We start from the raw sequence: 25419 nt of genomic DNA on the forward strand, positions 1-25419 counted from the left end.
TTTACAAACATGTTAAAAATTTGTGTTTATTAAAAAAATTAAGTACTTAATAAAAAAATTGATAATAAATAAAAAACTAATCCAAAGAGATAAACTTGATATGCCTGAAACCATCGAGTAAAGTAAAGTAATGGTTTGTTTCGTAAAAACCATAGTTTAAGTTCTTTTTGTTGGTTTTTATGAACATAGGCTGATTCGGTAAATCCTTCTGTTCGGTTTTTGTTGAGCCAGTCCAAAATTTCGATATTACCAGTATAAATAGCGTTGTTCATTGCCTCAACAGAACATCCTTGATTAGTATTAAAGTGTAAATACTTTAAGACTTCGAAATGACCATTCAACGATGCATTATCCATGGCAAATTTGGAACAACCTTCATTTCTATTTTCATTTAGAAATTGAACGATTTCAAGAAATCCTCCTTCTGCTGCGTAGTCCATAGATCGGTAAGTACATCCTTCTGTTCTATTATTATGTAACCATATCACGATGTTGTTGAATCCATTTTTACAAGCGAGATCAAAAGCATCTGTTGAACATCCTTCTGTTCTATTATTATGTAACCATATCACGATGTTGTCGAATCCATTTTTACAAGCGAGATCCATCGCTCTCTTTGAACATGAACCTATATTATTAAAGTCCAACCACTTTAAAACTTCTATGTGTCCGAATTCAGCTGCAACATCCATTAGATTTGTCATTTCATATACACTTGTATCTCTATTCTCTCGTTTCAAGTATTCGAGAACATGTAGTTGATTTTCTCGTACAGCAGATTCAAACATGTGGTTTCCAAGTGTAAAATCTTCTGATCTATTGGCATCCAACCATTCAATCATATCGATTCGACCAACTTTGGCAGCAGAGGCATATGTCTCTGTTGTAGAAGAATAGGTTCCTAGTTGTTTCGATACATACTCCAACATCTCAATGCTGTTTGATAGCGGTGATTTTATAATGGCCTGATGATAATGCATATCGATACCTTGCCGCTTGTAGATTTCCTCTAGGTATTTGAACACCTCCAATTTACCAAACCAAGCTGCATAGCACAATAGATTATATCCACTTCGTGAGTGGCACCCAGCTAGAATAGTTCTATCAGTATCAATTTCATCAATGATATACTTTAAGATTTCGATGGTATTTGGTATTGATGATCTGATTGCATTAACCAGCATACGATTTAAATGTTCTCTTGGTATTAGCCTTATCTTGTGGTGTTTTTGGAACAAATCAAGATAGCCATTCCCTATTAAAACATATGGGATGTTGATCATTTCATCCCAACTATAGGTATCCCATTTTTTTTTATTGCGTTCATATTCTGTTCTATTATATTCTCTAGGTAATCTATTAAATCTAAAGCTTAATATTAATCTTTTTAAAACTATATTATTTAATACAGATAATAACAATGATTTATTCATTTTTTTTGAATAGGTTAAAAAAAACAAAAAGATATTTTTATTTGTAAAGTTTAATATGTGAAAAAACAATTAAATTGATTTGGAGATTTTTGTTGTTGTTTTGATAAAATCAAAAGTGTGAGTGGGTTCAAAAATGGGGGTAAAGGTTACAGTCAAGAGCCAGTTTTGTTTTGTGGATGATTGAAAGACTATTTTTGATTTTTAAAATTATTAAATTCTTTTTATTTTTTTATTTAGTCTATGATACAAAGAAAGAAGAGATTAATAAAATATTTATTTTTTAACTTCAAAAAGTCTGGCAGTAATTGAATGATGGGGGGGTTCTAAGTGAAAGATATTGGTACTTCCAGGAGGAACTGCTACTGGACTAGAAATTTGATCACTTTTTGAATTGGCATTGGTTACATGAATGGTCTTTTTGGATCTCTTCTTTTTGATTGCTACTACAATTCCCACTGTAATAGCGGCTACTGCAACACCTCCACCTACTGCAATTCCAACGATGGCACCAACTGATAAGACAGCAGAAGAAGCAGCAGATGTTTCTGGAGGAATTCCTCCAGTAAATTTAGAAACAAAATCTGAATATGATATATCAGCATAATAATTTAAGGATACTATGTTTTTTAATTATAATATAAGATTAATAAATATAAATTAAAAATAATATAATGGTTTTTTTATACTTACACATTTGAACATTAGATTTTGGAAGGGTGACAGTGGGAGCAGAAGCAAAACTAACTAACGGATTAATTTGCTCTTGAGTAACAAAATCAATTGCAGAATTAGACTCTGGGTTTTGGGTCACAATTACATCTGGAAGTTGGTTAAACTTGGAATTGTGAGAGACGACCTTATTGAAATTGACTTTCCAGGTTTGAAAAGCTGTTTGGAATTCCTCACTGGTGTAGGATTTCTTGTATGCAGCTGCCCAAGCTTTGAATACATCTTGTACATCGGAATCACTTGCAATGTATTCCGATGATATGTTATTTACAAATAATATTAAACAAATAATTAAAACTATATATTTCATCTTGTTTTTTTTTTTTTATAAAGTTGGATATGAATAGATTTTTTGATTGTTTTTAAAAGATTAATAGATTGATAACTTAAATTTAAGTCTTTTTAAAAAACAATTTTAATCTGCAATTAAATTTTATTTGTTAATGGTATAAATTTATAAATTCGAGGATTTAATAAATTAAGACCAATGAACATTCTTTAAAACTTTATCATAATTTGCATAATTTGTAGATCCACCATATTTTTTGATTTTTGAGTTTTGATTGGTTTTGACATTTTTTTATCCAATCAATTTTTGATTTTTGCTGAATATGGGTTTTCAGAATAAATCCGGATTGATCAAAATAATTATTAAATATATAATTTTTGTACAATCTAAATTAGATAACTATTATTATAAAACTAAATAAAATTGGATTAGAAATGGATTGATTAAAGATTATAAATAATAAAAAAAAAATAGTTTGTCTTTTTAATTGTAATCTTACTTTTTTTTTTATATTTTTAGTAATAAATATCTTATTTTTATTTATATACTTATATATATTTTATTTGTATTATTAAAAATGTCTAAAATTGTATTATTAAATTTGTTTATAATTATATTTACATCATTGGTTGTTGGTCAATTTACTAATGACGAACTACAAACGGTTATTGCTTATCATAACTATCTGAGAACCTATCCAAGTCCACCTTCTGCGACTCCACTTACACCATTGACCTATGACCAAGGGATTGCCGACATTTTAAATAAAACCATGAGCACATGTTCAGGATGGAGTCCGATCGCCATGCAAGGTACCGGTTCGGAATGGCAATATTGGTGGAACCCTGCGTCTGCTTTTAGTGTAGCTAGCCAAATGGATATGATTGCTGAACAATCCTTCAACTATGATTGGAATGTTCTAAATTGTCAAGAAAATACTGTTTGTCTGTAAGTTTTTAACTTTTTAAATCTATTCTTTCTTTTTTTGTTTCTTTTTAATTTACCATTGTACATACACTATCTACTTGTTATGTAGTCCATGGTTATATATTGTTTGGTCATCTGTATCTAAATATGGTTGTGCAAAAGCTATTTGCAATGGTCAAGCCCATATGGGTTGTACATATCAGTCACAAGGTGGCTTTGATGGAGTTGCACCATACCAAGTAAAAGTTACTCCAACACCAACTCCTACTCAAACTCCTACTCCAACTTCAACTCCATCATCAACTCCATCACAAACACCTACCCAAACACCAACACAAACACCATCACCATCTCCAAGTTCGACTCCTAAATCTGATTCTCTAACTATCGATTGGAGAAATGGATATGTAACACCAATTCGTAACCAAGGAAATTGTAAGTTTTTTTTTAAAAAATTATATATATTTTACAAACCATTAGATGGATAATAATACTAATATAATTTTCCAAAAAAAAAAAAAAAATTAGGTGGAAGTTGTTGGGCATTCGGATCTGTAGCAGCAATGGAATCGAGATATCTCATCAAGAATGGAAATTCCCAAGTATCGACACTTGATCTATCGGAACAAAATGCAGTAAGTTGTCTTCCCAACGGTTGCGAGGGTGGCTGGATTAATAAGGTATTCGACGCATTCCAATCGCCAGGTATCGCCTATGAATCTGACAACCCATACTTGGCTGAAGACGGTCAGCCATGTAGTTACACCTCACCCAACAACCATCCTAGATTCTTCTTCAACGGCTACGGTAGTACCTCCAATTCCAAAGATGAACTGATCAATGAGCTTCAGAACGGACCGGTAACTGTTGGTCTTTGGGTCGATGATAGTTTCCAACTGTACTCCTCTGGTATCTTTACATGTAGTCAAGTGTACACTACGACCAACCACGTTGTTTTGGTCGTCGGTTACAATCAAGAGCAAGACTACTATATCATTAAGAATTCTTGGAGTACTCAATGGGGCAATTCGGGGTATATGTATTTAAGTGCCGCTAACGATAACTGCTGCATGCTTACCTATGGTGGATACTATCCAACATTCTAATTAACAAACATTGTATTTTGCTTACTAAATATTAACTAATAAGATAAATAAATAAAATTGTTGTAATATTAAATATCAAAATGATAATAATACCTGTGATATTTATCAGTCAAAATGATATAACTAACTAATAACAGCAATAATTAAACAGTTTACATATACTTGATTCATTGAGATAGATAGATAATTAATTAGCGAAGATGGTGGATAAAAAAATCTCTATTGCTGCGTGATGTTAAGTGAATTATAAAGGTAAATTGTTATTATCCACACACACTAATAACAATAGCAATAACAATTTTACAAAAACAAGTAATTTGTAAAATAACAAAGATAAGAAAAAAAAAAAAAATCTACTCCCCCCTTACTTATCTGTTTATATCTGTTTTTATCTATTTACATCTGTATTTTTGAATTAATTAATTTATTATTTGTTTTTTAAACACACACAACCACAAACAAACAAAAAAAATAAACCAATACTACTCGTTACAAGTAGTTTGGTTGATCATCATCAATCACTGAAAGCAAAGAGAAAAAAAAATAAAAAAATCATTTATCAAAAATGAAACTACAGTTTGTTTCCTTTTTTCAAACAACAACCTCTTGAATGGAAATGAATAAAGTATTGTTTCAAAAGATATTTAATAATAGTGTATTAAGTAAATTGATTTTTAACTTGGTACATCATATTCATTTCGATCTTTTAAAACAAAATCATTGTATTTACAAGTGGAAAGATGTCATTAATACACCATACGTTCTGTCTGGTCATGGCTATCTAGAACTATTGAAAGAATATCTCAGTCGGAACAATAAGAATATGTGCGTTTCATTCATAGACTACAGTTATAACTATCAGATTCTAGTGGATGCAGTACGAGGTTGTAATGGTCTTCATATTCTTAAATTCCTATTGGATGAACTACGGATCGATCCGTACAAGATATGGCAGAGTCAGCAAAACACCACTGAAGATCTGATGTATTTCGCTGCGAAACACGGACGCTTGGAGATAATCTACTACCTGGTTGGCAAATATAGTCGATGGGATTTCTACAACGCTATTACTGTGGCACCGCTCTCTGGAAACATGGAACTGTTGAAATTCATAGGTTCTCAAGCTTGTGAAACATTCGAAAACACTGGCGCTGTCAATTTCGAAAACTATTTAACTACAACATACGATTCAGCTGCATTGGTCGGTAGAATCGATTTCATTCAATGGTTACAGGAGAATCGATCTCAAGATCTTCAACTGAATAATTGTAGGTTGTATAACAGTGCGATCGAAGGTGGTCATCTTCCTTTACTCCGGTACCTTGTAGAGAACAAAATTGGTTATGAAAAGCTAGGAAATATATTCGACTATGCAACACTACAAAAGCAACCAAACACTCTTGATATACTGGAATTCCTTCAAATACATTTTAAAACTGGATTTTGTACACAGGCAGCAATGAATAATGCAGCTTCCACCAACAACATGGAGGTTTTACGATGGTTGCATAACAATAGAAGTGAAGGATGTTCATCGAAAGCAATGAACGAAGCCGCCAAGAACAACAATTTTGATATGTTAAAGTGGCTCAATGAAAATAGGAGTGAAGGATGTACAAACTATGCAATTGAAAATGCAATCTATCATCAAAATATAGAAATGATTCAGTATCTTCATGTTAATAGACCGGAATGCTCAGAGTTAACTTTTGAATTATATATGGTTTATCATAGTGGTATTCGAAAAGCAAAGAATCAAAACAACTATAAACTCTATGAGCTATTAATGCAACATGATATATTAAAGTTGTCGGCTGACGAATATATTTAAATAATAAAACAGTGTACATTAGTTATAATTAAACAAAAACCATATCTATGATATTATGTTTATTTTATTTTTTAACACCGAAAAGTCTGGCTGTGATAGAGTGATGAGGTGGTTCCAAGTTAAAGACGTTGGTAGCACCCTCAGGAATTGGGGTTGGTGAAGAAATTTCTTTACCTTGAAGTTCTACTTCTTTGTTTTGGTTGGCTCTTCTTTTCTTGATGATAACGACAGTCGTTGTGGCAGCACCGGCAACAAACACCGCACCTCCTGCAGCAATTGCAGCAATAGTCGAAGCAGCCAAACCGGCAGCAGCAACAGCTGGTGGAGTAGCACCTGTAAATGTTGAAGCAAACTCAGAGTATGACATATCACCATAATAATTCATAGTTTCTAAAATAAAAAGTTGGTAAATAAAAAAGTTTTTATATAAATTAGATCATCTTTAAACTTACGAAGTTGTGCATCTGCTTTTGGATAAGTAATTGTAGGACCAGCAGCATCATTTAATAAAGAATTTATATTTGAACTAGGATTGCTTACAACTGCATCTGGTAGATTGGCAAATTGTGAATTGTGTTGGTTGACAGCTTGGAAATTATCTTTCCACTTTAGGTAAGCCGATTGGAATTCATCGTTGGTATAGGTTTTCTGGTAAGCAGCGGACCATGATTTGAAAACAGCTTGAATGTCTGCCTCAGTAGATTTATATTCAGCTAATACACAACTTGTAAAAATAATACATGAAATAAATAATAATAAATAACGCATTTTTTTAAAGAAAATAAATAAAATAAATAAATAAATAAATAAATAAAAAATTTCGAAAATTATAGAAAAAACAATGTAAATGTAGAACCTATCTTTAATCAAACAACTTGTTTTAAATTAAAATAATTAGATCAAATATTGAACCCAACAACAAATCCAATCATACTTTCATATTGGTATAAAGATCTATACCAGAGATCTCAAATCCTATTATTGTAAAAAAAAACAATTTTTTTTTGAAGTTGATCAAGAGAATCTAGAATCAAAAGATATTTTTGTAAATTTCGATTTTTTTGGAACCTAAACCCTTTTTCTTGGTTGTTTTTAGAGATATTTTTAGTTGTTTGATGAAACGATTGTAAATGAACAAATTAATTAATTAATTAAGAAATCTTGATCTCCAGGCTTATCAAACATGAACAAAATAATCTTAAACCTTGAATTTGGTTTTTAGTAATTTCTTTAGGATGAATTGTTTTTTTTTTTTTTTGATAGAATGATCGATTATCATAATCGAAAAAATATCTTAAAAAAAATCAAAAGAACCTTTGATAGGAATCCCAAAATCAGTAATTTACAAATAGGATGGTTTGTAGTCCAACATTTTAAAATTGAAATTTACAAATAAATAAACTTTTTAGTTTTTTATTTACTTTTATTTATTTATTTATTTATTTATTTATTTATTATTTTGTAATTTTAAAAATGAAATTAAATTTATTTATTATATTATTTACGATATCTTTTGTTGCAGGTCAACTTTCCAGTGATGATGTGCAATATTTAATTACCTATCATAATAATTTGAGAAGTAATCCAACTCCATCAGCCTATCCAACGTTAAGTTTGTTGACCTACGATTATGATATTGCCAATGTAATCCAGACTGAACTTAGTACCTGCAGAGGACAATGGAGTCAATTGGTATATCAAGGTGTAGCATCTGAGTGGCAGTATTGGTGGACTCCAGCTTCATACTTTACTCTTCCAATCCAAATGGATTATATTAACAAACAAGCGGCTAATTATGATTGGAGTATTAAAGATTGTAAAGCCGGTACAACTTGTAAAGTAAGTAATAACATTTGAATATTATTATTTACTTATTTTAATTAGCTTTTTTATTTTTTATTAGCCTTGGCAATTTATGGTGTGGTCCCAAACTACTAAATTCGGTTGTGGAAAAGCTGTATGTGGTGACTATACTTATATGTCTTGTGCCTATCAATCACCAGGTGGATATCAAGGTGTTGCTCCATACACACCAGGTACCCCCCCACCTCCCCCAACTCCACCACCTCCACCTCCCACTCCAAATCCAAACAGTATTGATTGGAGAAATGGATATGTAACTAAAGTTAAGAATCAAGGTCAATGTAAGTTTTTTTCTTATTAATATATTCTACAAAATTATAAATATTAATAATATTATATTTATTACACTTTTTTTTTTTCAGGTGGTTCATGTTGGACTTTCGGTTCCATTGGTGCACTTGAATCAAGATTTTTAATTAAGAATGGTAACTCTCAACTAAGTACATTGGATCTAGCTGAACAAAATGCTGTAAATTGTAAGTAACATCGTTATTCATTAATCAAGTTTTCCAATTTAATTAATTTAATCTTTTCTATTTCTTATCCTTTTTCTTTTTTTTTCAAGGTTTACCATATGGATGTAATGGTGGTTGGTCATCTAAAGTATTTACTGACTTCCAAGCTCCTGGAATTGCTTATGAAGCTGAATTACCATATAAAGCTGCTGTTGAATCTTGTAGTTTTACCTCACCACCAGGCACACCAAGATTCTTTTATTCAGGCTATGGAAGAACTCCAGCAGGTGATAAACAAGCTTTACTTGCTGAACTTAGAAGAGGACCAATTGCTGTATCTCTCTGGGTAGATGATGCCTTCCAGCGTTACTCTAGTGGTATTTTCAGTTGTCAGCAGCAATATACCACTACCAATCATATTGTTTTGTTGGTTGGTTATGATGCCGACAAAGATTACTATATTTTGAAGAACTCTTGGGATACTTGGTGGGGTCAGGCGGGCTATATGTATTTGAGTGGTGCCAATGATAACTGCTACATGTTGGGATATTCTTCTTATTATCCAGTAATCTAAAAATAAATTAACTATTTATTACCAATATTGTTAATGTTGCAGTGTGTTTGATTTTGGAATTCTTTTTTTCTTTATCCAGTTTTCTAAAAATGAAAAAATAATAATACAAAATTACAAATATATATTCTATAAGTATAAATAATTTATTTGATTTACCAAAAAATATATATTGAATCTGAACTGCTGTTGGTTAGTTATGACTTCAATATTTACTCTCTAACCAGAAGCTATCGTGTACTAGATTTCTATTGTTACCAACATATTCGAAATACAATGATGTAGTGTTGGCGTAGAATCTGGTGTAACCATAGTTGATAGCTCTGAAAATAGAGTAATCTGGTTGAATTTCATGACCGTTTCCATTGTCCAAATCGGTAGCAGTCCATGGTACTTGATAAGTATTTCCTGCCATTCCAATTAAAACGTGAACTGGAGCATCGTTATCAGATTGTGCACATGTACCATTATTTAATCCACACATTCTTTCATAAACATGACTAAATATAAATTTGTAAATTGTTAATAAATTAATATTTCGAGCTGTAGTTTGAATAAAACTTACACATGACCCCAAAGACAGAGATTAACATCATATTCAATTAAAAGTGGTTCGATATTTAAACGAAGATTGGTTTTAAGACCAATTTCGTCACCCGGTAGTGCAGAGTCATACATTGGACGATGACCACTGAATACAACCCATGGTGTTCTGGTTCTATCGACAGATGCGAGATCTTGCTTGAGCCATTCGTATTGAGGTGATCCAGCTAAAAAGTCGTGTTCAGCAGACATCACAGTAAAGTGAATTGGTCCATTCTCGAATGAATACCAAAGATTTCTCTCGGGAGTATTCTCTGCACCTGTCATATGATATCTAGTGTTATATGGAACTCCACATTCACCACCACTATCAGTACCGTAATCACTCCAACTTGGATTGAATGATTGATTCTTATAATCCCATTCATGACTATATTGATGATAATATTAATATTAAAATTAATTAGAATTATGAAAAAACAAACACATACTTTCCAATTGAAACCATGTATGGAGCACGACCAAGTACTTCGGCCATTGAATCTTGGAAATAATCCCAAAGGAAAGCATATCCTCTGGCGTATGAAATATCACCAATGTGGAGTACTGTCCAGGTTGGTGATTGGTTAAGTCCGTTTACCGATTTCTTTCCGAGTTTTTTCGCGAGTGGACTGTGAGAGATTGGTGCCATCACAGTTTGGTAGACGTTGGCAACAGTCTGTGGTGCCGGTGTTTGAGCGTCGCTGTTGGCCGGGTAAAAAGATGGCATAACACCAAGATCACCAAATGCAATGATATAGGCCTCGGAAGCTGGTGCCGGTGCACTGATGAAGCTGAATGGACCGGCGAATCCATCGTTGTTACTTCCGAAAGTGTAGTAGTATTCGGTGGCGTGATCCAGTCCGCTGATGATAACATCGTGGATAAATCCGGGATTACGGAAATAGAGTGGATCGATTGCAGGCTTCTCACACATCTGATTGATGGTGTAGGTAACAGTGGTACCGGTGAATTTATCGAGCAGAGACGATGGCGATGTTCCAACCATAACGATTGGGGTGTCGTCGGTACCAGAGATCCACATGAGACGCATCTCATCGGTGTTGTTGGTCAGTGAGAGATACTGTTTGCCTGGCATATTAAGATTCTCAAAGGTGACAACATTGGAGGTGGCTACATTTGTCAACATAATCTTGTCATAGGTGATGGTTGGTGGTACGTTTCCAGGCACCCAGATTCTGAATAAATAGTTATCACGAACATTTACCAACTTTATTGACATTGAACCATATCCTTCTCTCCAAGCTATATTATTGATTGATATTATAAAAAGTTAGCAAATAAAAAGTAAGTCGTATAAATATAATTTACTTACTTGAAGAATTTGAAAGTAAAATATAACCTACTGGAGCAGTAATGTTTGAATCGACTGGGAAGTAAATAGCCAAAGCATCCATTGGTGTTGGATTTTCAATACCTTGCCATGAAATCTCTATAAAATCACCTGATTGTTGTAAAACCTCTGTTTTTATGTATTAAGTGTAATGTATAGAGATATAAACTTGTTAGATAAGATATTTGATATGATCTATGTGAATATTATTATTACCTGGTGATGCCTTTAAAATAGCTTGAGAATAACAATTACCAAACAATAAACATAATATCCCGAAAAGGATTATAATGATATTCATTGTTTTATTTAGATATATCTATGAATACTATCAAATAACAAAACTAATCTGTTAACACTTCTAAATAGGTTATTGATTGAACTACTACTATGTTTTTAACACAACTGATCAAAGTGGTGTGGGAAAAACCAAAATTCATTTGCTTTATTAAAAAAAAATAAATCAAATTTAACATTCGAGATATTTTTTTGTACACAAAACCAACCCATCTAACGAGAAGGGTGTCGCCTGGTAATCTTGAACAAAAATAAAAAAAAAATCTTGTTCGTTTTTAATTTATATTTAAGATATCTTTTATTTATTTTAATTTTAATTTTAATTTTAATTTATTTTAATTTTAATATTATTTTATCTATGTAGCGTAACATATATAAATAATTTATTATTTAATTATTAAATTAGCTAAGTCAGGTGATTGTGGGTTGTTGTTTTTTATTTCTGAAGCTAGTGATCCTCTTTCTATTGATTCGATTGAAGGTACTGATTCGTCGAGTTGTTTCTCAGTATAGATGTTGTGAGACATAAGATCAAGTGAACTAACGATGGTCTCTAGCCAGGTAGCTGCATATGATACAACCTTGTTGATTTCCCATAATGGAATGAATCTTGCAGAGGCAAAGTTTGACAATAATGCTACAATCGATCTTCTTATATTAAAAGCATCAATTTTTTGATTTGACAAAGGAATCAAAATAGCTGATACTGTTGATGTAATGAAATTCTAAAAACATAATAATATATAATTATTGAAGTTTAGTTTGTTCGTTAGTTGTTTGTTTATATGTAAAGATACAATATCTTTAAAAAAATAATTACATTTGTATAATAAAAAGTAAAGAGAAAAGAAGATGATATTGCTAGTGCATTTCTTGCAAATGTTCTGACGGTATGACTCTTTGCTTCCGATTGAAATAGAGATCGATACTCTGGTGTCAGTTTGTCTAGTTGCAACTTTGGTGAGTTTCGTTTAATTTGTGCCAAGAGGGAGTTGACCATCTGTCTTTCGAAATATCCATGTTCATAGCGAAGTGCATCATAGTATTTCAATACCAACAAGCCGCCTCCATTGATAATAGTATAGCAATTCTCAGGACAATATGAAAACTCACGAATTAAAAAGGGGATCGCTCTTCTTAGTCCATAGGTAGAATATTTATTGGCAGCAATTGAAAACAATTTCAGAATAATAGAAATCGGTGCATTCTTATCTAAAATAAGTAATAATATTACTTTTTGTTAATAACTAATAATCTGTCAATCTATCTATCAATCAATCAATCAAATATACTTACAATTCATCGCTAATGAAATTGCTAATTTGAAATGAACCAATCTAATTTTGAGTATGCATTCTAGTGCTGAAGTCGGTGCAACATTCTCATTGATTTCCTCGTTGATATCGATTGGATAGAGTGGAACTTTCTTTGCGTTGACCTGGAGAGAAAATTGCTTGGAGAGCGCATCCAATAAAAACAGACCGTCAAGTACCGCTAGGTAGGTGTCTTCATGTTGAAAGTCCGATCGAAGACGATTGTTGACATACAACAGACGCAGTAGCACCGTCATCTTCTTTGGAGCGATAAATTCATTGATGACAACCTTAAATTCTAGACCTTTACTATGATCACGTGGAATCATACTCATATAGTCATCAAACAACTTTCTAGAGTTCACATGTACTAATTCTTTAAATATTTTATTATTCTCTTTCTCTCTCTTATAATATGAGTAGATCGACTTAACTTTGTTTTTGTTTATTTTTTTAAGTTTAATTAGTCAGTTAAATAAATAACTTTAGTTTGATCAATATCATTATAATCTATTTGTTTTATATACATACAAAAAACAACATTTGTATAAGCTAAAACACTCGCTTCTGGCCATGTTATTCCAAGATTTAGTCGAGAGCGAATCGAGTTAAAAGTATCTACCATTGTCTATTTATAACAAATATCAATAAATGATTTTTAATTGTCTTTTCCTAAAATGAATTGTTTTTAGAAATCATATGAAAGTATATATATCTTTTAGAAATCACCAAAAAAATAAAACTAATGTTTTGACAGCTGTTAAAACATCTAAAAAGATCTTGATTCACAATAAAATTTATTCTCATTTTTTCAATTGACACATTTATTTGTCATTTATTTTCTATTTTATGGAGAATTAATTAATGAGATGATGATGTAATCATTTGGTCAATAAATAGTTAATTGTTATCATTTTCAAATTCCTCCAACATAGTTTTGTATTGCTTTGCTTTTTCAATGAGCTCTGCAGAAGGGATTAACCTATCGTATCGAGATGGTCCTAATTCATTTTTGAAATCATCTTGAACGATCGAAACCTGTCCAAAATAGTGATTCACCAGACACATGCAGATGATATTGATCAACAAGCTGTACTTGTAGTTTGGAGTGTAAAATACCATTCCCAAAGTAAGTGCCAAAGAAACCAATGGTATCTTTGCCTTTTCTCTGATATTAACATTCATAACCATATATCCACTTGTAATCAATGCTGTTTTAATATCCTTAATTAAATTAAAAGATAGTTAGTTATTAGTTTGATTATATTTTATACCTCAGTAACATAGTTATTACTTACATTTGAAAGATAAAGATTTAAAAAGAAATCGGGAATCACACAAGCATTTGAAGCTAAGGTAATGGCTTTGTGACTTTCAAATAGTTCTTGTACTATTTTGGCATCTTTTGCTTGGAGGTTTCTAGTGTATTCTTGATAGGATGAAAAACCAATGTTATCTAAAATATACTTAATAGTGTCGGTTTCTCTCTTTCTACAGTTGTAAAGAGATATCTTGTAGTAATAGAGAACCATTAATCCATTGGCTTTAACAATGCTACGACAATTCTCTTTTCTATGATTGGCAAGATTTCCCAGTAATTTAGTTGCATATCTTCTTAATCCATAAGTATTCAAAGGATTCAAAGACATTGTAACTATATTTCTAACAATAGAATATGGAGCATCTTTATCTAAAAATAATAAATAAATAATAAAATTAGTATTAATTATAAAAATATTTATATCTAGATATATTTACAATTCTTTGATAAAGATGATAATATGAATGCAATATTATCTCTATATCTTAATAGTATTTCCAACTTTTCATTTAAAAACTTGTAATGTTTTTCGGATTTATTGTCTTCTTCGTCATCGTAGATAGAGTAGAGTGGAACATAGGTTGGTTCTATTGCAAGTGATCGAACTTTGATATCTTCATCCAATCGTACGACTATCTCCAGTAGAGAATTGTAAATAGTTTCCGATTGGAAATTCTTTCTAAATGATTCACAGCAATCCAATAGCTTCATAAAGTTTTGAAATTCTTTATTGTCATCTCGGTTGAACAGTGCCATCGTCTTTTTAGAGGTGGTATTTAACAAAGATGTCATCATGGAGTTTGCTTCTTCCATCGATAGCATATCATCATAATTATTTATTAATTTTGATTTTTCTTTAAAGAAAATAATCATATCTCTTGCTATAAATAAAAAATAATATTTAATTAGTAAATATATATTTACAATTTAATTTTATATTTAAAATAATTACCAAAAACATATATTCCATAACCTATTATTGAATTGTCAATGATATCAAACTTTATTTGATTTGGTAACAATATTTGATTTACTATTTGTCCAATTACAATGCTTGCACCACAAACAACTACTGCTTTATATTCTTTAATTTTAGATAAAATACTCATTTTTTAAATTATATGATTTAAATTTATTATTGATAAAAATCAAATGAATTGAATTTATTTATAGTATTGGTTTTTTGCAAAGTTGTGACATCATTCTAGGTTTTAAAGAATAAAAAATTAATATTTCAAATATAAATTCCTATATTGGAATTTTGTGATTGCAAAAAATAAAAAAACAAAATTATCTCTAGATATTAGATAAAATTTATTGAAAATCCCAAATCATCATAAAAATCCAAATGTGGTGTGTTGATTTCTTCACTATTTATTTGTTATTAAATCACAAATAATATTAAATAAAAGAAGTTCAATCTTGATTACAGTAATAATATTAATTAATAAAAAAGTTAAAAAAACTAGTTTAAACACATTTTTTTAAAGAAATCATTAAATACTTCATAAAAATCATTAAATATTTATTAGTTGTTTATTTTTTTATTATTATTAATAATGGATGTTGAAAAGAATAGCAGTTCAATGATATGTTCTCAACATAATGAGCAACATAGAGCGATATGTTTTGGTTGTAGTAGATTAATGTGTTCAAGATGTATTGTTACTCACAACAAGATTCATCCTGATCATTGTCAATTGTGTGAACATATCGATGACATTAAAGAATCATTGAATAATATTAAAGAGGTTAATGAGGAGAGCTTAACAGAAAATAATAATGATAATGATATTAATAATGATAGCGATCAACACTCTACATTTATCAACAAAAGATTAGATTCCATTTGGAAATCGTTAAGATCATCAACAACTAAATATAAACGCTTAAAATTAGTAGAGAGTGAGATCTCTAAACACTTTGAACAAATACACCAATATCTAATCATAGAAGAGCACAGTTTAAAGAAACCAATCATAAGTGACTTAGATTTCATTGGCAAACAAATACAAAGTAATGTTGATGAAGTAAAGCATATCAATAATATAATAGAAATATATAACTACAATCACAATGACGATGAAGAGATGCAGTGCAATAGCCAAGAATCAGATATAGAACAATCAACAGATACTGCAGATAGTTATTCTTTAGCATCCATAGTCGATTCTATATCGAACAACTCATCATTACAATCGTTCATCGATGATAATCGAACAACAATATTCGATCAGCATAATAGTGATCTTTTAAAAGAACTTCTTAAACAACACAACAATGATACAACATCTTTATTATTTGATATCATTCAAAAATACAGTAATCAATTTAGATCTATTTATACAGCCAACACCACCAACAATGATCAACACACCGATTTAAAAAATAATAATGAATACCAACTCTGTGTCACGATACCTAATTATGATAAATTAATCGATGTCGTTCATCAATCAATCAAAACTTTAGCGACATCAATGGCCGCCAATGGTGTTATCGTTGAAGGCCACAATGAGTACTCATCACTTACCGAACTGGAGCGCAAAGAGAAGAACAAATCGATCAATCAAGTAATCAAGACCACACCTCTAAATTTGGATGACAGGTGGTATCTCATATGTAAACCATGGTATGATAAGTGGGAGTCAAACATCTACACAACAGAGCATCTAGGTCCCATTATTAACGATACTTTACTCATCACCGACACAACACATCTCAGATTGAATGCCATCGTAGATCAAGACTTTGTCGTTGTTCCAGAGTCAACATGGGACTACTTTTTAAAGTCATATGACTGCCCAACCATTATAGTCAGAACAGTTGTTGGAACTGAAATTTTACTTCAAATAGACTATAATTATCCCAAATGCTTGAAATTTTTCAAATCTTCACAACCAGCAAGAATTATTGAGCATTATGTTACTAATTCTGAAAAAATTTCTGCTGTCAAAGATGTATGTATAAAAACTGCAAATAGAAAAAAAAAAAAGAAATTAACTAATAGTTTGTTTATTAACAGAAAGTATGTAAACTATTTAATATTCATCCAGAAAATGTAAGAGTTTGGGATTATTATCACAATAATAAATTTAAAGAGTTGAATAATGATGAAAAGGTTGCAAACTCTAATTTGTTCGAAGACCAACTTGTAAGTTGGAACATCCTGTGATATTATTAAGTTAATAATACAATTGCTAATTAATTAATTTATTATGAAAAATAGATCCTTTTAGATGAAGTTTAGTAACAATGTAGTTTTACTTCCATTCCGTAGAAGAACAATCAAGTTCAATGTAGAAACCAAATCAAATACCTAATTCCATAGAAAGATATCATTTCATTCTTAATGGTCTGCTGAGTTTCAACATCCTCTTTGATGACAAACATGATAGAGCTATCTCTATTTAGTTGCAGATATTTAAATAAATACAATACTTTAAATAAAAATAATTGACCAACAAAAAAAGATCCAAGGATCATTAAATATTTTTTGATTTTTATTCTAATTATTTTTATTAATAATGGATATCGTAAAGAATAGCAGTTCAATGATATGTTCTCAACATAATGAGCAACATAGATTAATATGTTTTGGTTGTAGTAAATTAATGTGTTCAAGATGTATTGTTACTCTCAATAAGATTCATCCTGATCATTGTCAATTATATGAACATATCGATGACATTAAAGAATCATTGAATAATATTAAAGAGATTATCTGAAAATAACAATATAAGTAATAATAATAATAATAATAATAATAATAATCATAATAATAATAATAACGATCAATTCTCTACGTTTATCAATAAAAGATTAGATTCCATTTGGAAATCGTTAAGATCATCAACAACTAAATATAATAAATTAACATCTATAGAGAGTGAGATCTCTAACCACTTTGAACAAATACATCAATATCTAATGATAGAAGAGCACAGTTTAAAGAAACGAATCATAAGTGATTTAGATTTCATTGGCAACAAATACAAAGTAATGTTGATGAAGTAAAGCATATCAATAATATAATAGAAATATATAACTACAATCACAATAATGACGATAATTATGAGATGCAGTGTAATAACCAAGAATCAGATATAGAACAATCAACAGATACTGCAGATAGTTATTCTTTAGCATCCATAGTCGATTCTATATCGAACAACTCCTCAATACTATCGTTCATCGATGATAATCGAACAACAATATTCAATCAGCATAATAACATAATTTTCAATCTAAAAGAACTTCTTAAACAACACGACAATGATACAACATCGTTGTTATTAGATACCATTCAAAAATACAGCAATAGATTTAATACATATACAACCAACACCACCAACAATGATGCCGATTTACAGAATAATGATCAATATCAACTGAATGTCACTAAACTTACATTCGATAAATTAAAATTGATCATTCAGCAATCAATTAAAATTTCAAAACTACCTTCAAACATTGATAGCACCAAGAGCAGTAAAATCAATAACTATATCTTTACAACACATAATTCAAATGGAGCAACACCCATCAACACAACAAACAATTCGATAGAGCACATTCACTTGGATAAGTCTGTCTATAATACATACTCCTCAGTGGTTACAGTTGGTGAATATATTCTATGGTTCCCCGTGTAGACAAATGGATGCGATTCTCTATCAAAACAAAATCCTTAGACTGTGATGGCAAAAATAATGAACTCGAGGGTGAGAGTGTAACATCCGTTGTTATGATGGTGAAAATTATATCTATTTGGTTACGATTCAATATTAAAACAATGAAATTCGAAATATTGATATCCTGTCCAAAAATTACGGTGAACCGATTTCTTCAAAGACACATTGTATTCCATTATTTGCGATGAACAGCTAATGATTAAACTCGATATAAATACCTTTTCATTATCAACTCATGAAATTCCAAAAATACCATTCTCGGCGTGCCATGATAGCAATGGAAATTTCTACATTTATTCGACAGATCAACAATTCATCAAGTTCAGTGTAGAAACCAATCAATCAACGAAACTAACCGAATTTCCATATGGATCCGAAGAAGTTTTTGTCATGTACCACCAAATTTCTCCAAAAGAAAGTTATATTCATTTTCTGATGTAACTGGAAATCTCAAATATTCCATTGAATCAAACCAATTTCAATCTTTACTCTTTGATCTCTTTGATGAAAAATACGAATGAGCTTTTGTGGATCTACATCTATCTCTATTTAGTTGCATTTACAGATTTATTTAAATAAATACCATACTTTATTATATTAATTATAATCTATTTTTATATTGTGTACTCGGTTTCATCTAGTTCGGTTTGTTCGTATTTGTCATCACATCCAATATAATTTATGGATTCTGCTGAAGGTATACATTCGTCGTATATGGTAGGAGTAAAATCGATCTCTGCCTCACTATTAAATATCGCTTGGGCATCGTTATATAAAAAGACGGCGGTGTCTGTGATGGCATGTATCAAAACATTATATTTATAGTTTGGAACGAAGAGCACCAATGCACTTGACATTATAAAATGATAAAATGGACATTTGACGTAACCTCTCGAAAAAGTATTGAATGCCATGAATCCAGTTGATGCAGTTGCCAACAGATAACTCTATAAATAAAAAAACAATTGTTGTATTAGATATTTTGTTTGTTATTTGTAATAAATAATAATATTATTAACTTACATTTGTTTTATAAAGATTTAGTAAGAAATCACCTAAGAAATGAACTTGTTTCATTACTGTATTCTTTCTGTAGGTCGAAATTTCTTTGTGAACTACCATGGCATCTTCCTGCGGAAGATTCTTTATGTATGGTTCATAGTTTTTGAATCCAATCGTCTTGACAATATGTTTGATTTTGGCTATTTCTCTGCTTCGGAATTTGTAGAATAATGAGTCATAGAATTTCAAAATTGTCATTCCATTTGCACTTAAAATTGTGAAGCAATTTTCTTCACGACCAGAGAGGGAACCTAACAACTTTGACGCAAATCTTCTCAGTCCGTATGTATTCGATGGACTCAATCCCATAATGACAATATCACTTACAATTGAAAATGGTGCATTTTTATCTGTTGGTTGATGTCGTTTAGAGAGAAAGATTAATAACTAATATATATAATAACAAGTTTTTGTAAAACTTACACGTTTCAGAGAGTGAAGACAATACTGTTGCAAGATATTCTCTAAAGATTAACATGCTGTTCAAATCTGTACTTAAATTGGGATAAGGTTCGGCAACTGTGTCCTCTTCGAAGATCTCATAGAGTGGAACGTAAGAAGGATCGATCTCTAGAGAAAAACTTTTGATAGTTTCATCTAAAGCTACAATGCGTTTCAACAGGTTATCAAAGATATTCTCTTTCTGAAAATGCTCTCGAAGTCTCTCGGATCGATCAAAGTACGAAATGTAGTCATAGAAATCCTTTCGCTCGATGAATTCGATTATTCTCTCTTTATTGATGGCTTCCATAAGCTCTTTCATGAATTGTTCCACTTTCTCTAGGGATACAAGTTTTTCGAAATCATTGATATAATATCTTCTTTGTTTGATGGTATCATATATATCGGAACCTAAAAACAATCAAAGAAACATGTTAATAACTAGATTTAAAAGTCATAGACTCTAAACAACCAAATTCGTTTATTTCTTACAGAAATTATATACAGAATAGGCTAAAGCTAATTTGTCAATTATCGTTGTTCTGAGAAGAGTATCTAACCAGAATTGCTTTGTAATTACATTCTTGAACATTGCTTTAGCTCCATCGATAACTACCGATTTAAACTCTGTATTTATAATAATATTATTCATTATATTCTATAAATATATCTCTTGATCTATTTAGAGATACTTATATATATATTTCATTGATCATTCATTTTCTATTCTTTTAAAGCATTTTTGATCACTATCAAAAAAGGAAAAAAATTAAAAATTTAAAAAAAAAAATATATTTATAAAAATTGTGTCAAATATCTTTGTGATCAAATTCTGATGCAAATTTAAACATCTTTAATAATTAATTTTATTTATTAGTTTTTATTAAATTGATTCTTCTCTTTTCCTTATATGGTCATCCAAAAGTTTTGTTGAAACATTTGAATATCCATTAGAATTTATAAACTTTTGATATTCTTTTAGTACGTCCAATGGGAAGTTTATCTTGTCCAAAAGGAATTCGATCATTTCGTCATCGTCATTCGAATAATAATATTGAAGATAATCGTCAGGTACTGTCAGTTCATTGGCAAACTCTGGATGTTTCTCCAAGAGATATTCGATAATCTCCATATGTCCGATTCTGATGGCTGTCTCGAAAATCTCAATGGTACATCGACATTCACTTCTATTCTCATAGAGCCATTTTACAACTTGCAACTGAGTCCCTTCAACTGAATGCTTCAACGACCGGTCATTGAACACACCTTGAATGTTATTATCGTGGAACCATTTAATCTCTTTTAAAGAACCACTATTGAATATGATTGAGAAATCTTTTTGGAGTATTTCATTCCTATCGATTTGAAAGTTCTCTTTTACCCATTCGACAACCTCTGGCTTTCCATGTTGTAAGTTTATAAACTGTAACCGTTTCAAACTGGAAATCTCAGTTCTGTTTTCTCGCAACCATTTCATTGTTTCGAAATGACCACCATTAAAAGCATGTACCATAGCTAGATTTGTACATCCAATACTTGGATGATTCTCATTCAACCATATTAACATCTTCAAATTGCCTTTTCTTGATACTTCATCCAATATTGGTGTCTTTGAAAAGGTGTCTAACCCAATCTCATTCAGCCATTTAATGCAATCCATGTGTCCGTTGACGGGGCGGCAAAATCTATTGCCGATGTAGTTGGTCGTTCAGTTCGATTCTCTAACAACCATTTAGAGAGTTCCAAGTGTCCATTAGTAATAGCCCAATAGATTGGTTGAGAACATTGATATACAATAGGTTGATTCTCATGGAGCCATCTGGTAACATCTGTATAGCCTTTGGTACAAACAACATCCAAAACCGATTGACTGCAGCCTTCAGTTCTGTGTTGTTGTAACCACTTAAGAACCTCTAAGTTGTTGTTATATGCTGCATTGTCCATTGCTTTCACACTGGCACTGACAGTTGTATTTTCATGCAACCATTTCAAACATTCGATATTTCCATGTGATGCAGCAAAATCAATTGCGGTCCTACTTGATTGTCTCATATTGTTATGGTATAACAGTTTTGCGATTTCCAATTGATTGCAATAGATTGAGTAGTCAAACAATGTACCATAATCCATGTTGGGAAATAGACTTGTAGGTTCACCGATATCAATCAGATATTGAACGACATGCAGATGTCCACCTTGAATAGCACCGTAATACATATTACAGTTCTCTCTGTCATCCGATCTGCTCTCCGTTAGCAATTCAATCATGTCGATTCGACCCATCTTGGCAGCACTATCGAAAACTACACCTGTTTCGTAATCATAGTCTCTACATATCCTTGATTGATCACAAGCATCCAGCTGTTCATTCAAGTACTTTACGATCTCGATATCGCCAGAGAATGGTGCTTTGATTAATGCTTGATAGTAGTTCAACCGCTTCTTTTCAAACTCTGTACATATGTATTTAACTATTTCCAAACTACCATACTCTGCAGCACTACACAGGATACTATCGAAATTAGCAGTGATATATTTCGTTCTTGATATCGGTTTGACCAACGAGACCAAATATTTCAATGCCTCAAGGTTTTTACTCTTGAATATCGCTCTGAATGTTTCATCCAAATGAGGATAGATTGAATGATCGGCATAGTATTGTTTAAGTTCATTTAAATAGAAGTTACCAGCCATTACATATGGAAGTTTTATTAGATCAGACCATCTAAATCTAGCACTACTATTCTTACTAATCACATTATTTATACTCTTGACATGTTTGAATATTAATTTAGATAATACACAATTATTAAATATCTGTAAATATTTATCTTTTTGCATGATTATTTATTAAAAGATAATAATTGTAACATTTCAAATAACGTTATGGTCCAATTTTATACAAATTTTTTTTAACATTTTTTAGAAAAGTGTTGATGAATTTGATCACAATTATTAGTCTAATTTTTTGTAAAATCAATTTGATGATTTCAAAAAGAAATGTATTTTAAGTTACTTCTTATAAAATAAAAAAATAATTTTAATCTCTCTTTTATTTAATTATTTAAAAACCATTGACAGTTTTAATTAATCATTCAAATTGCTTTGACCTTTTTTCAATATGGTCATCCAAGAGTTTAGTAGGAATCTCTGGATATCCATCTGAATCTATAGACTGATGGAATACCTTTAGTTTGTCCAATGGGAAGTTGATCTTGTCCAAAAGGAATTCAATCATTTCATCATCGCCAGAAGAATAAAAATTTTTAAGAAATTCGTCTGGTTCAGACTGTTGATTGGCAAACTCTGGATGTTTCTCCAAGAGATATTCAATCATGTCCATATGCCCAGTTGCAATCGATAACCGAAAACCTTCTATAGTACATTGGCAATCACTTCTGTTTTCATAGAGCCATTTCACAAGCGGGAATTGCATTCCATCAATTGCATCCTCCATTGAAGAGTCATTGAACACACCTTGAATATTATATTCATTCAGCCATTTGATCATTCTTATTAAACCATTGTTGAATGCGATTGAGATTGTTGGCTTTGGGAAAACAACATTGGGATTCTTGGCGTAAATAATGTCAACTATTTCCGTGTATCCGTTTATTATCGCATTGTGAAACATTTCAGTCACATCGATTTCAAAGTTCTCCAATATCCAATTGGTAATCTCTGCATTTCGTGGGTACATGTCATTTATGACTAACTGCTTCAAATTGGAAATCTCAGTTCTGTTATCTTTCAACCATTTCATCGTTTCGAAATGATTATAACTTATCGCATTTTTAAGAGCTCTTCCAGTACATCCTTCACTTCTATTTTCATGCAACCAAATTAACATCGTAATATCGCCGTGTCTTGCTGCTGAATCCATAGCATCCGTGGTGATTGAATTTGGAATATTCTCATGCAGCCATCTGATAACATGCATATGGTTTAAGTGGGCTGCACACTCCATTGCCCATGTAGTTGGTCGTTCAGTACGATTGGCAAATAACCATTTTATAATTTCCAAGTTTCCGCCTATAACTGCATCACTGATACTAATTTCATTTGCCGATGTTTGATTCTCTAATAACCATAGTGCAACTTCAGTGTATCCTACTTTACACACAACATCAAAAACATATTTACTGCAACTTTCAGTCAGGTTTTCATGTAACCATTTAAGAACTTCAAAATGATTGCCTAATGCTGCGTTGTCCATTACTATATCGCTGCCTCTGATAGTTGTATTTTCCTTCATCCACTTTAACATTTCGATATTCCCGTGGCATGCAGCAAAATCCATAAGAGGTACCTGTGATTCTCTGATATTATTGTGATATAACAGTTTTGCGATTTCCAATTGATTGCAATAGATTGAATAGTCAAAAAGAGAATCATATTCTAATGATGGAGATACACGTAGAGGTTCATTGATATCGAGAAGATATTGAACAACATGGAGATGTCCACCTTCAATTGCAGAGCCATACATTGTACTTTCCTCTCTATCGTTTGATCTATTCTCTGCAAGCCATTCAATCATATGGATTCGACCCTTCTTGGCAGCACTATCAAAAGATACACCTTCTTCAAAACTAATAGGCAGCCTTGTCTGATCACAATTCTCCAGTTTTTCGTGTAAGTACTTGATCATCTCCAAATCTCCAGACAACGGTGCTTTGACTAGTGCCTGATAGTAATTCAACCGCTTCTTTTCAAACTCTGTACAAATGTATTTAACCATTTCCAAACTACCATACTCTGCTGCACAACACAAGATATTATTGAATTGGATTTCGTGACGGTATTCCGTTTTTGAGATCGGCTTCACCAAATCAACCAGATACTTCAATGTCTCGAAGCATTTACACTTGATAGCACCTGTGAACGTTGCAGTCAAAAAAGGATAGATTGAATGATCGGCATAATGTTGTTTAAGTTCATTTAAATAAGAGTTACCAGCCATTACATGTGGATTCCTAATTACTTCTGACCATCTAAATTTGCGAATCTCTTTATCGGTAACTACACCATGAATATCACTAACATATTTGAATATTAATTTATTTAATAAACAATTATTAAATATCTCTAAAAATTTATCTTTTTGCATGATTATTTATTGGATAAGAATTTTTCTTTGTCCACTATTCC

At 31.2% G+C, this 25419-nt stretch overlaps 15 protein-coding genes across 15 annotated transcripts; 5 read left to right on the top strand and 10 right to left on the bottom strand.

The window, feature by feature from the left end:
- Positions 1–38: 38 nt before the first annotated feature.
- Positions 39–1433, bottom strand: PPL_11396 (uncharacterized protein; the record flags this gene model as incomplete). The annotated part of the gene is made up of 2 exons (XM_020582151.1): positions 39–45; positions 316–1433. The coding sequence occupies 2 exons, from the start codon at positions 1431–1433 to the stop codon at positions 39–41; spliced, it is 1125 nt and encodes a 374-aa protein (XP_020427454.1).
- Positions 1434–1706: 273 nt separating this feature from the next.
- PPL_11397 (uncharacterized protein) lies at positions 1707–2472 on the bottom strand (the record flags this gene model as incomplete). The annotated part of the gene is made up of 2 exons (XM_020582152.1): positions 1707–2050; positions 2124–2472. 2 exons carry the CDS (start codon positions 2470–2472, stop codon positions 1707–1709), a joined length of 693 nt encoding a protein of 230 aa, XP_020427455.1.
- A 556-nt stretch (positions 2473–3028) lies between these two features.
- Positions 3029–4484, top strand: PPL_11398 (gamete and mating-type specific protein A; the record flags this gene model as incomplete). Its single annotated transcript, XM_020582153.1, has 3 exons — positions 3029–3399; positions 3488–3813; positions 3907–4484. 3 exons carry the CDS (start codon positions 3029–3031, stop codon positions 4482–4484), a joined length of 1275 nt encoding a protein of 424 aa, XP_020427456.1.
- A 616-nt stretch (positions 4485–5100) lies between these two features.
- PPL_11399 (ankyrin repeat domain-containing protein) lies at positions 5101–6315 on the top strand (the record flags this gene model as incomplete). The annotated part of the gene is made up of 1 exon (XM_020582154.1): positions 5101–6315. One exon carries the CDS (start codon positions 5101–5103, stop codon positions 6313–6315), a length of 1215 nt encoding a protein of 404 aa, XP_020427457.1.
- A 64-nt stretch (positions 6316–6379) lies between these two features.
- On the bottom strand, positions 6380–7083 carry PPL_11400 (uncharacterized protein; the record flags this gene model as incomplete). Its single annotated transcript, XM_020582155.1, has 2 exons — positions 6380–6705; positions 6768–7083. 2 exons carry the CDS (start codon positions 7081–7083, stop codon positions 6380–6382), a joined length of 642 nt encoding a protein of 213 aa, XP_020427458.1.
- Positions 7084–7788: 705 nt separating this feature from the next.
- PPL_11401 (uncharacterized protein) lies at positions 7789–9294 on the top strand (the record flags this gene model as incomplete). Its single annotated transcript, XM_020582156.1, has 5 exons — positions 7789–8154; positions 8219–8459; positions 8541–8654; positions 8744–9010; positions 9287–9294. The coding sequence occupies 5 exons, from the start codon at positions 7789–7791 to the stop codon at positions 9292–9294; spliced, it is 996 nt and encodes a 331-aa protein (XP_020427459.1).
- A 115-nt stretch (positions 9295–9409) lies between these two features.
- On the bottom strand, positions 9410–11441 carry PPL_11402 (purple acid phosphatase family protein; the record flags this gene model as incomplete). Its single annotated transcript, XM_020582157.1, has 5 exons — positions 9410–9704; positions 9770–10177; positions 10239–11052; positions 11123–11269; positions 11357–11441. The coding sequence occupies 5 exons, from the start codon at positions 11439–11441 to the stop codon at positions 9410–9412; spliced, it is 1749 nt and encodes a 582-aa protein (XP_020427460.1).
- Positions 11442–11823: 382 nt separating this feature from the next.
- On the bottom strand, positions 11824–13557 carry PPL_11403 (uncharacterized protein; the record flags this gene model as incomplete). Its single annotated transcript, XM_020582158.1, has 4 exons — positions 11824–12162; positions 12258–12649; positions 12734–13157; positions 13540–13557. 4 exons carry the CDS (start codon positions 13555–13557, stop codon positions 11824–11826), a joined length of 1173 nt encoding a protein of 390 aa, XP_020427461.1.
- A 93-nt stretch (positions 13558–13650) lies between these two features.
- Positions 13651–15180, bottom strand: PPL_11404 (uncharacterized protein; the record flags this gene model as incomplete). Its single annotated transcript, XM_020582159.1, has 5 exons — positions 13651–13788; positions 13870–13974; positions 14049–14440; positions 14509–14952; positions 15024–15180. The coding sequence occupies 5 exons, from the start codon at positions 15178–15180 to the stop codon at positions 13651–13653; spliced, it is 1236 nt and encodes a 411-aa protein (XP_020427462.1).
- A 450-nt stretch (positions 15181–15630) lies between these two features.
- Positions 15631–17394, top strand: PPL_11405 (DUSP domain-containing protein; the record flags this gene model as incomplete). The annotated part of the gene is made up of 3 exons (XM_020582160.1): positions 15631–17031; positions 17097–17225; positions 17311–17394. The coding sequence occupies 3 exons, from the start codon at positions 15631–15633 to the stop codon at positions 17392–17394; spliced, it is 1614 nt and encodes a 537-aa protein (XP_020427463.1).
- Positions 17395–17598: 204 nt separating this feature from the next.
- PPL_11406 (uncharacterized protein) lies at positions 17599–18726 on the top strand (the record flags this gene model as incomplete). Its single annotated transcript, XM_020582161.1, has 3 exons — positions 17599–17703; positions 17789–17960; positions 18110–18726. 3 exons carry the CDS (start codon positions 17599–17601, stop codon positions 18724–18726), a joined length of 894 nt encoding a protein of 297 aa, XP_020427464.1.
- Positions 18727–19379: 653 nt separating this feature from the next.
- PPL_11407 (uncharacterized protein) lies at positions 19380–20920 on the bottom strand (the record flags this gene model as incomplete). Its single annotated transcript, XM_020582162.1, has 4 exons — positions 19380–19712; positions 19789–20214; positions 20276–20679; positions 20761–20920. The coding sequence occupies 4 exons, from the start codon at positions 20918–20920 to the stop codon at positions 19380–19382; spliced, it is 1323 nt and encodes a 440-aa protein (XP_020427465.1).
- A 231-nt stretch (positions 20921–21151) lies between these two features.
- Positions 21152–21835, bottom strand: PPL_11408 (uncharacterized protein; the record flags this gene model as incomplete). Its single annotated transcript, XM_020582163.1, has 1 exon — positions 21152–21835. The coding sequence occupies one exon, from the start codon at positions 21833–21835 to the stop codon at positions 21152–21154; it is 684 nt and encodes a 227-aa protein (XP_020427466.1).
- Positions 21836–21906: 71 nt separating this feature from the next.
- Positions 21907–23109, bottom strand: PPL_11409 (uncharacterized protein; the record flags this gene model as incomplete). Its single annotated transcript, XM_020582164.1, has 1 exon — positions 21907–23109. The coding sequence occupies one exon, from the start codon at positions 23107–23109 to the stop codon at positions 21907–21909; it is 1203 nt and encodes a 400-aa protein (XP_020427467.1).
- A 250-nt stretch (positions 23110–23359) lies between these two features.
- On the bottom strand, positions 23360–25378 carry PPL_11410 (uncharacterized protein; the record flags this gene model as incomplete). Its single annotated transcript, XM_020582165.1, has 3 exons — positions 23360–23666; positions 23985–24378; positions 24412–25378. The coding sequence occupies 3 exons, from the start codon at positions 25376–25378 to the stop codon at positions 23360–23362; spliced, it is 1668 nt and encodes a 555-aa protein (XP_020427468.1).
- Between the last annotated feature and the right edge of the window lie 41 nt (positions 25379–25419).

Source organism: Heterostelium album (assembly GCF_000004825.1).
Source record: "Heterostelium album PN500 unplaced genomic scaffold PPL_scaffold13, whole genome shotgun sequence".
In the NCBI taxonomy this organism is placed as follows: Eukaryota; Evosea; class Eumycetozoa; order Acytosteliales; family Acytosteliaceae; genus Heterostelium; species Heterostelium album.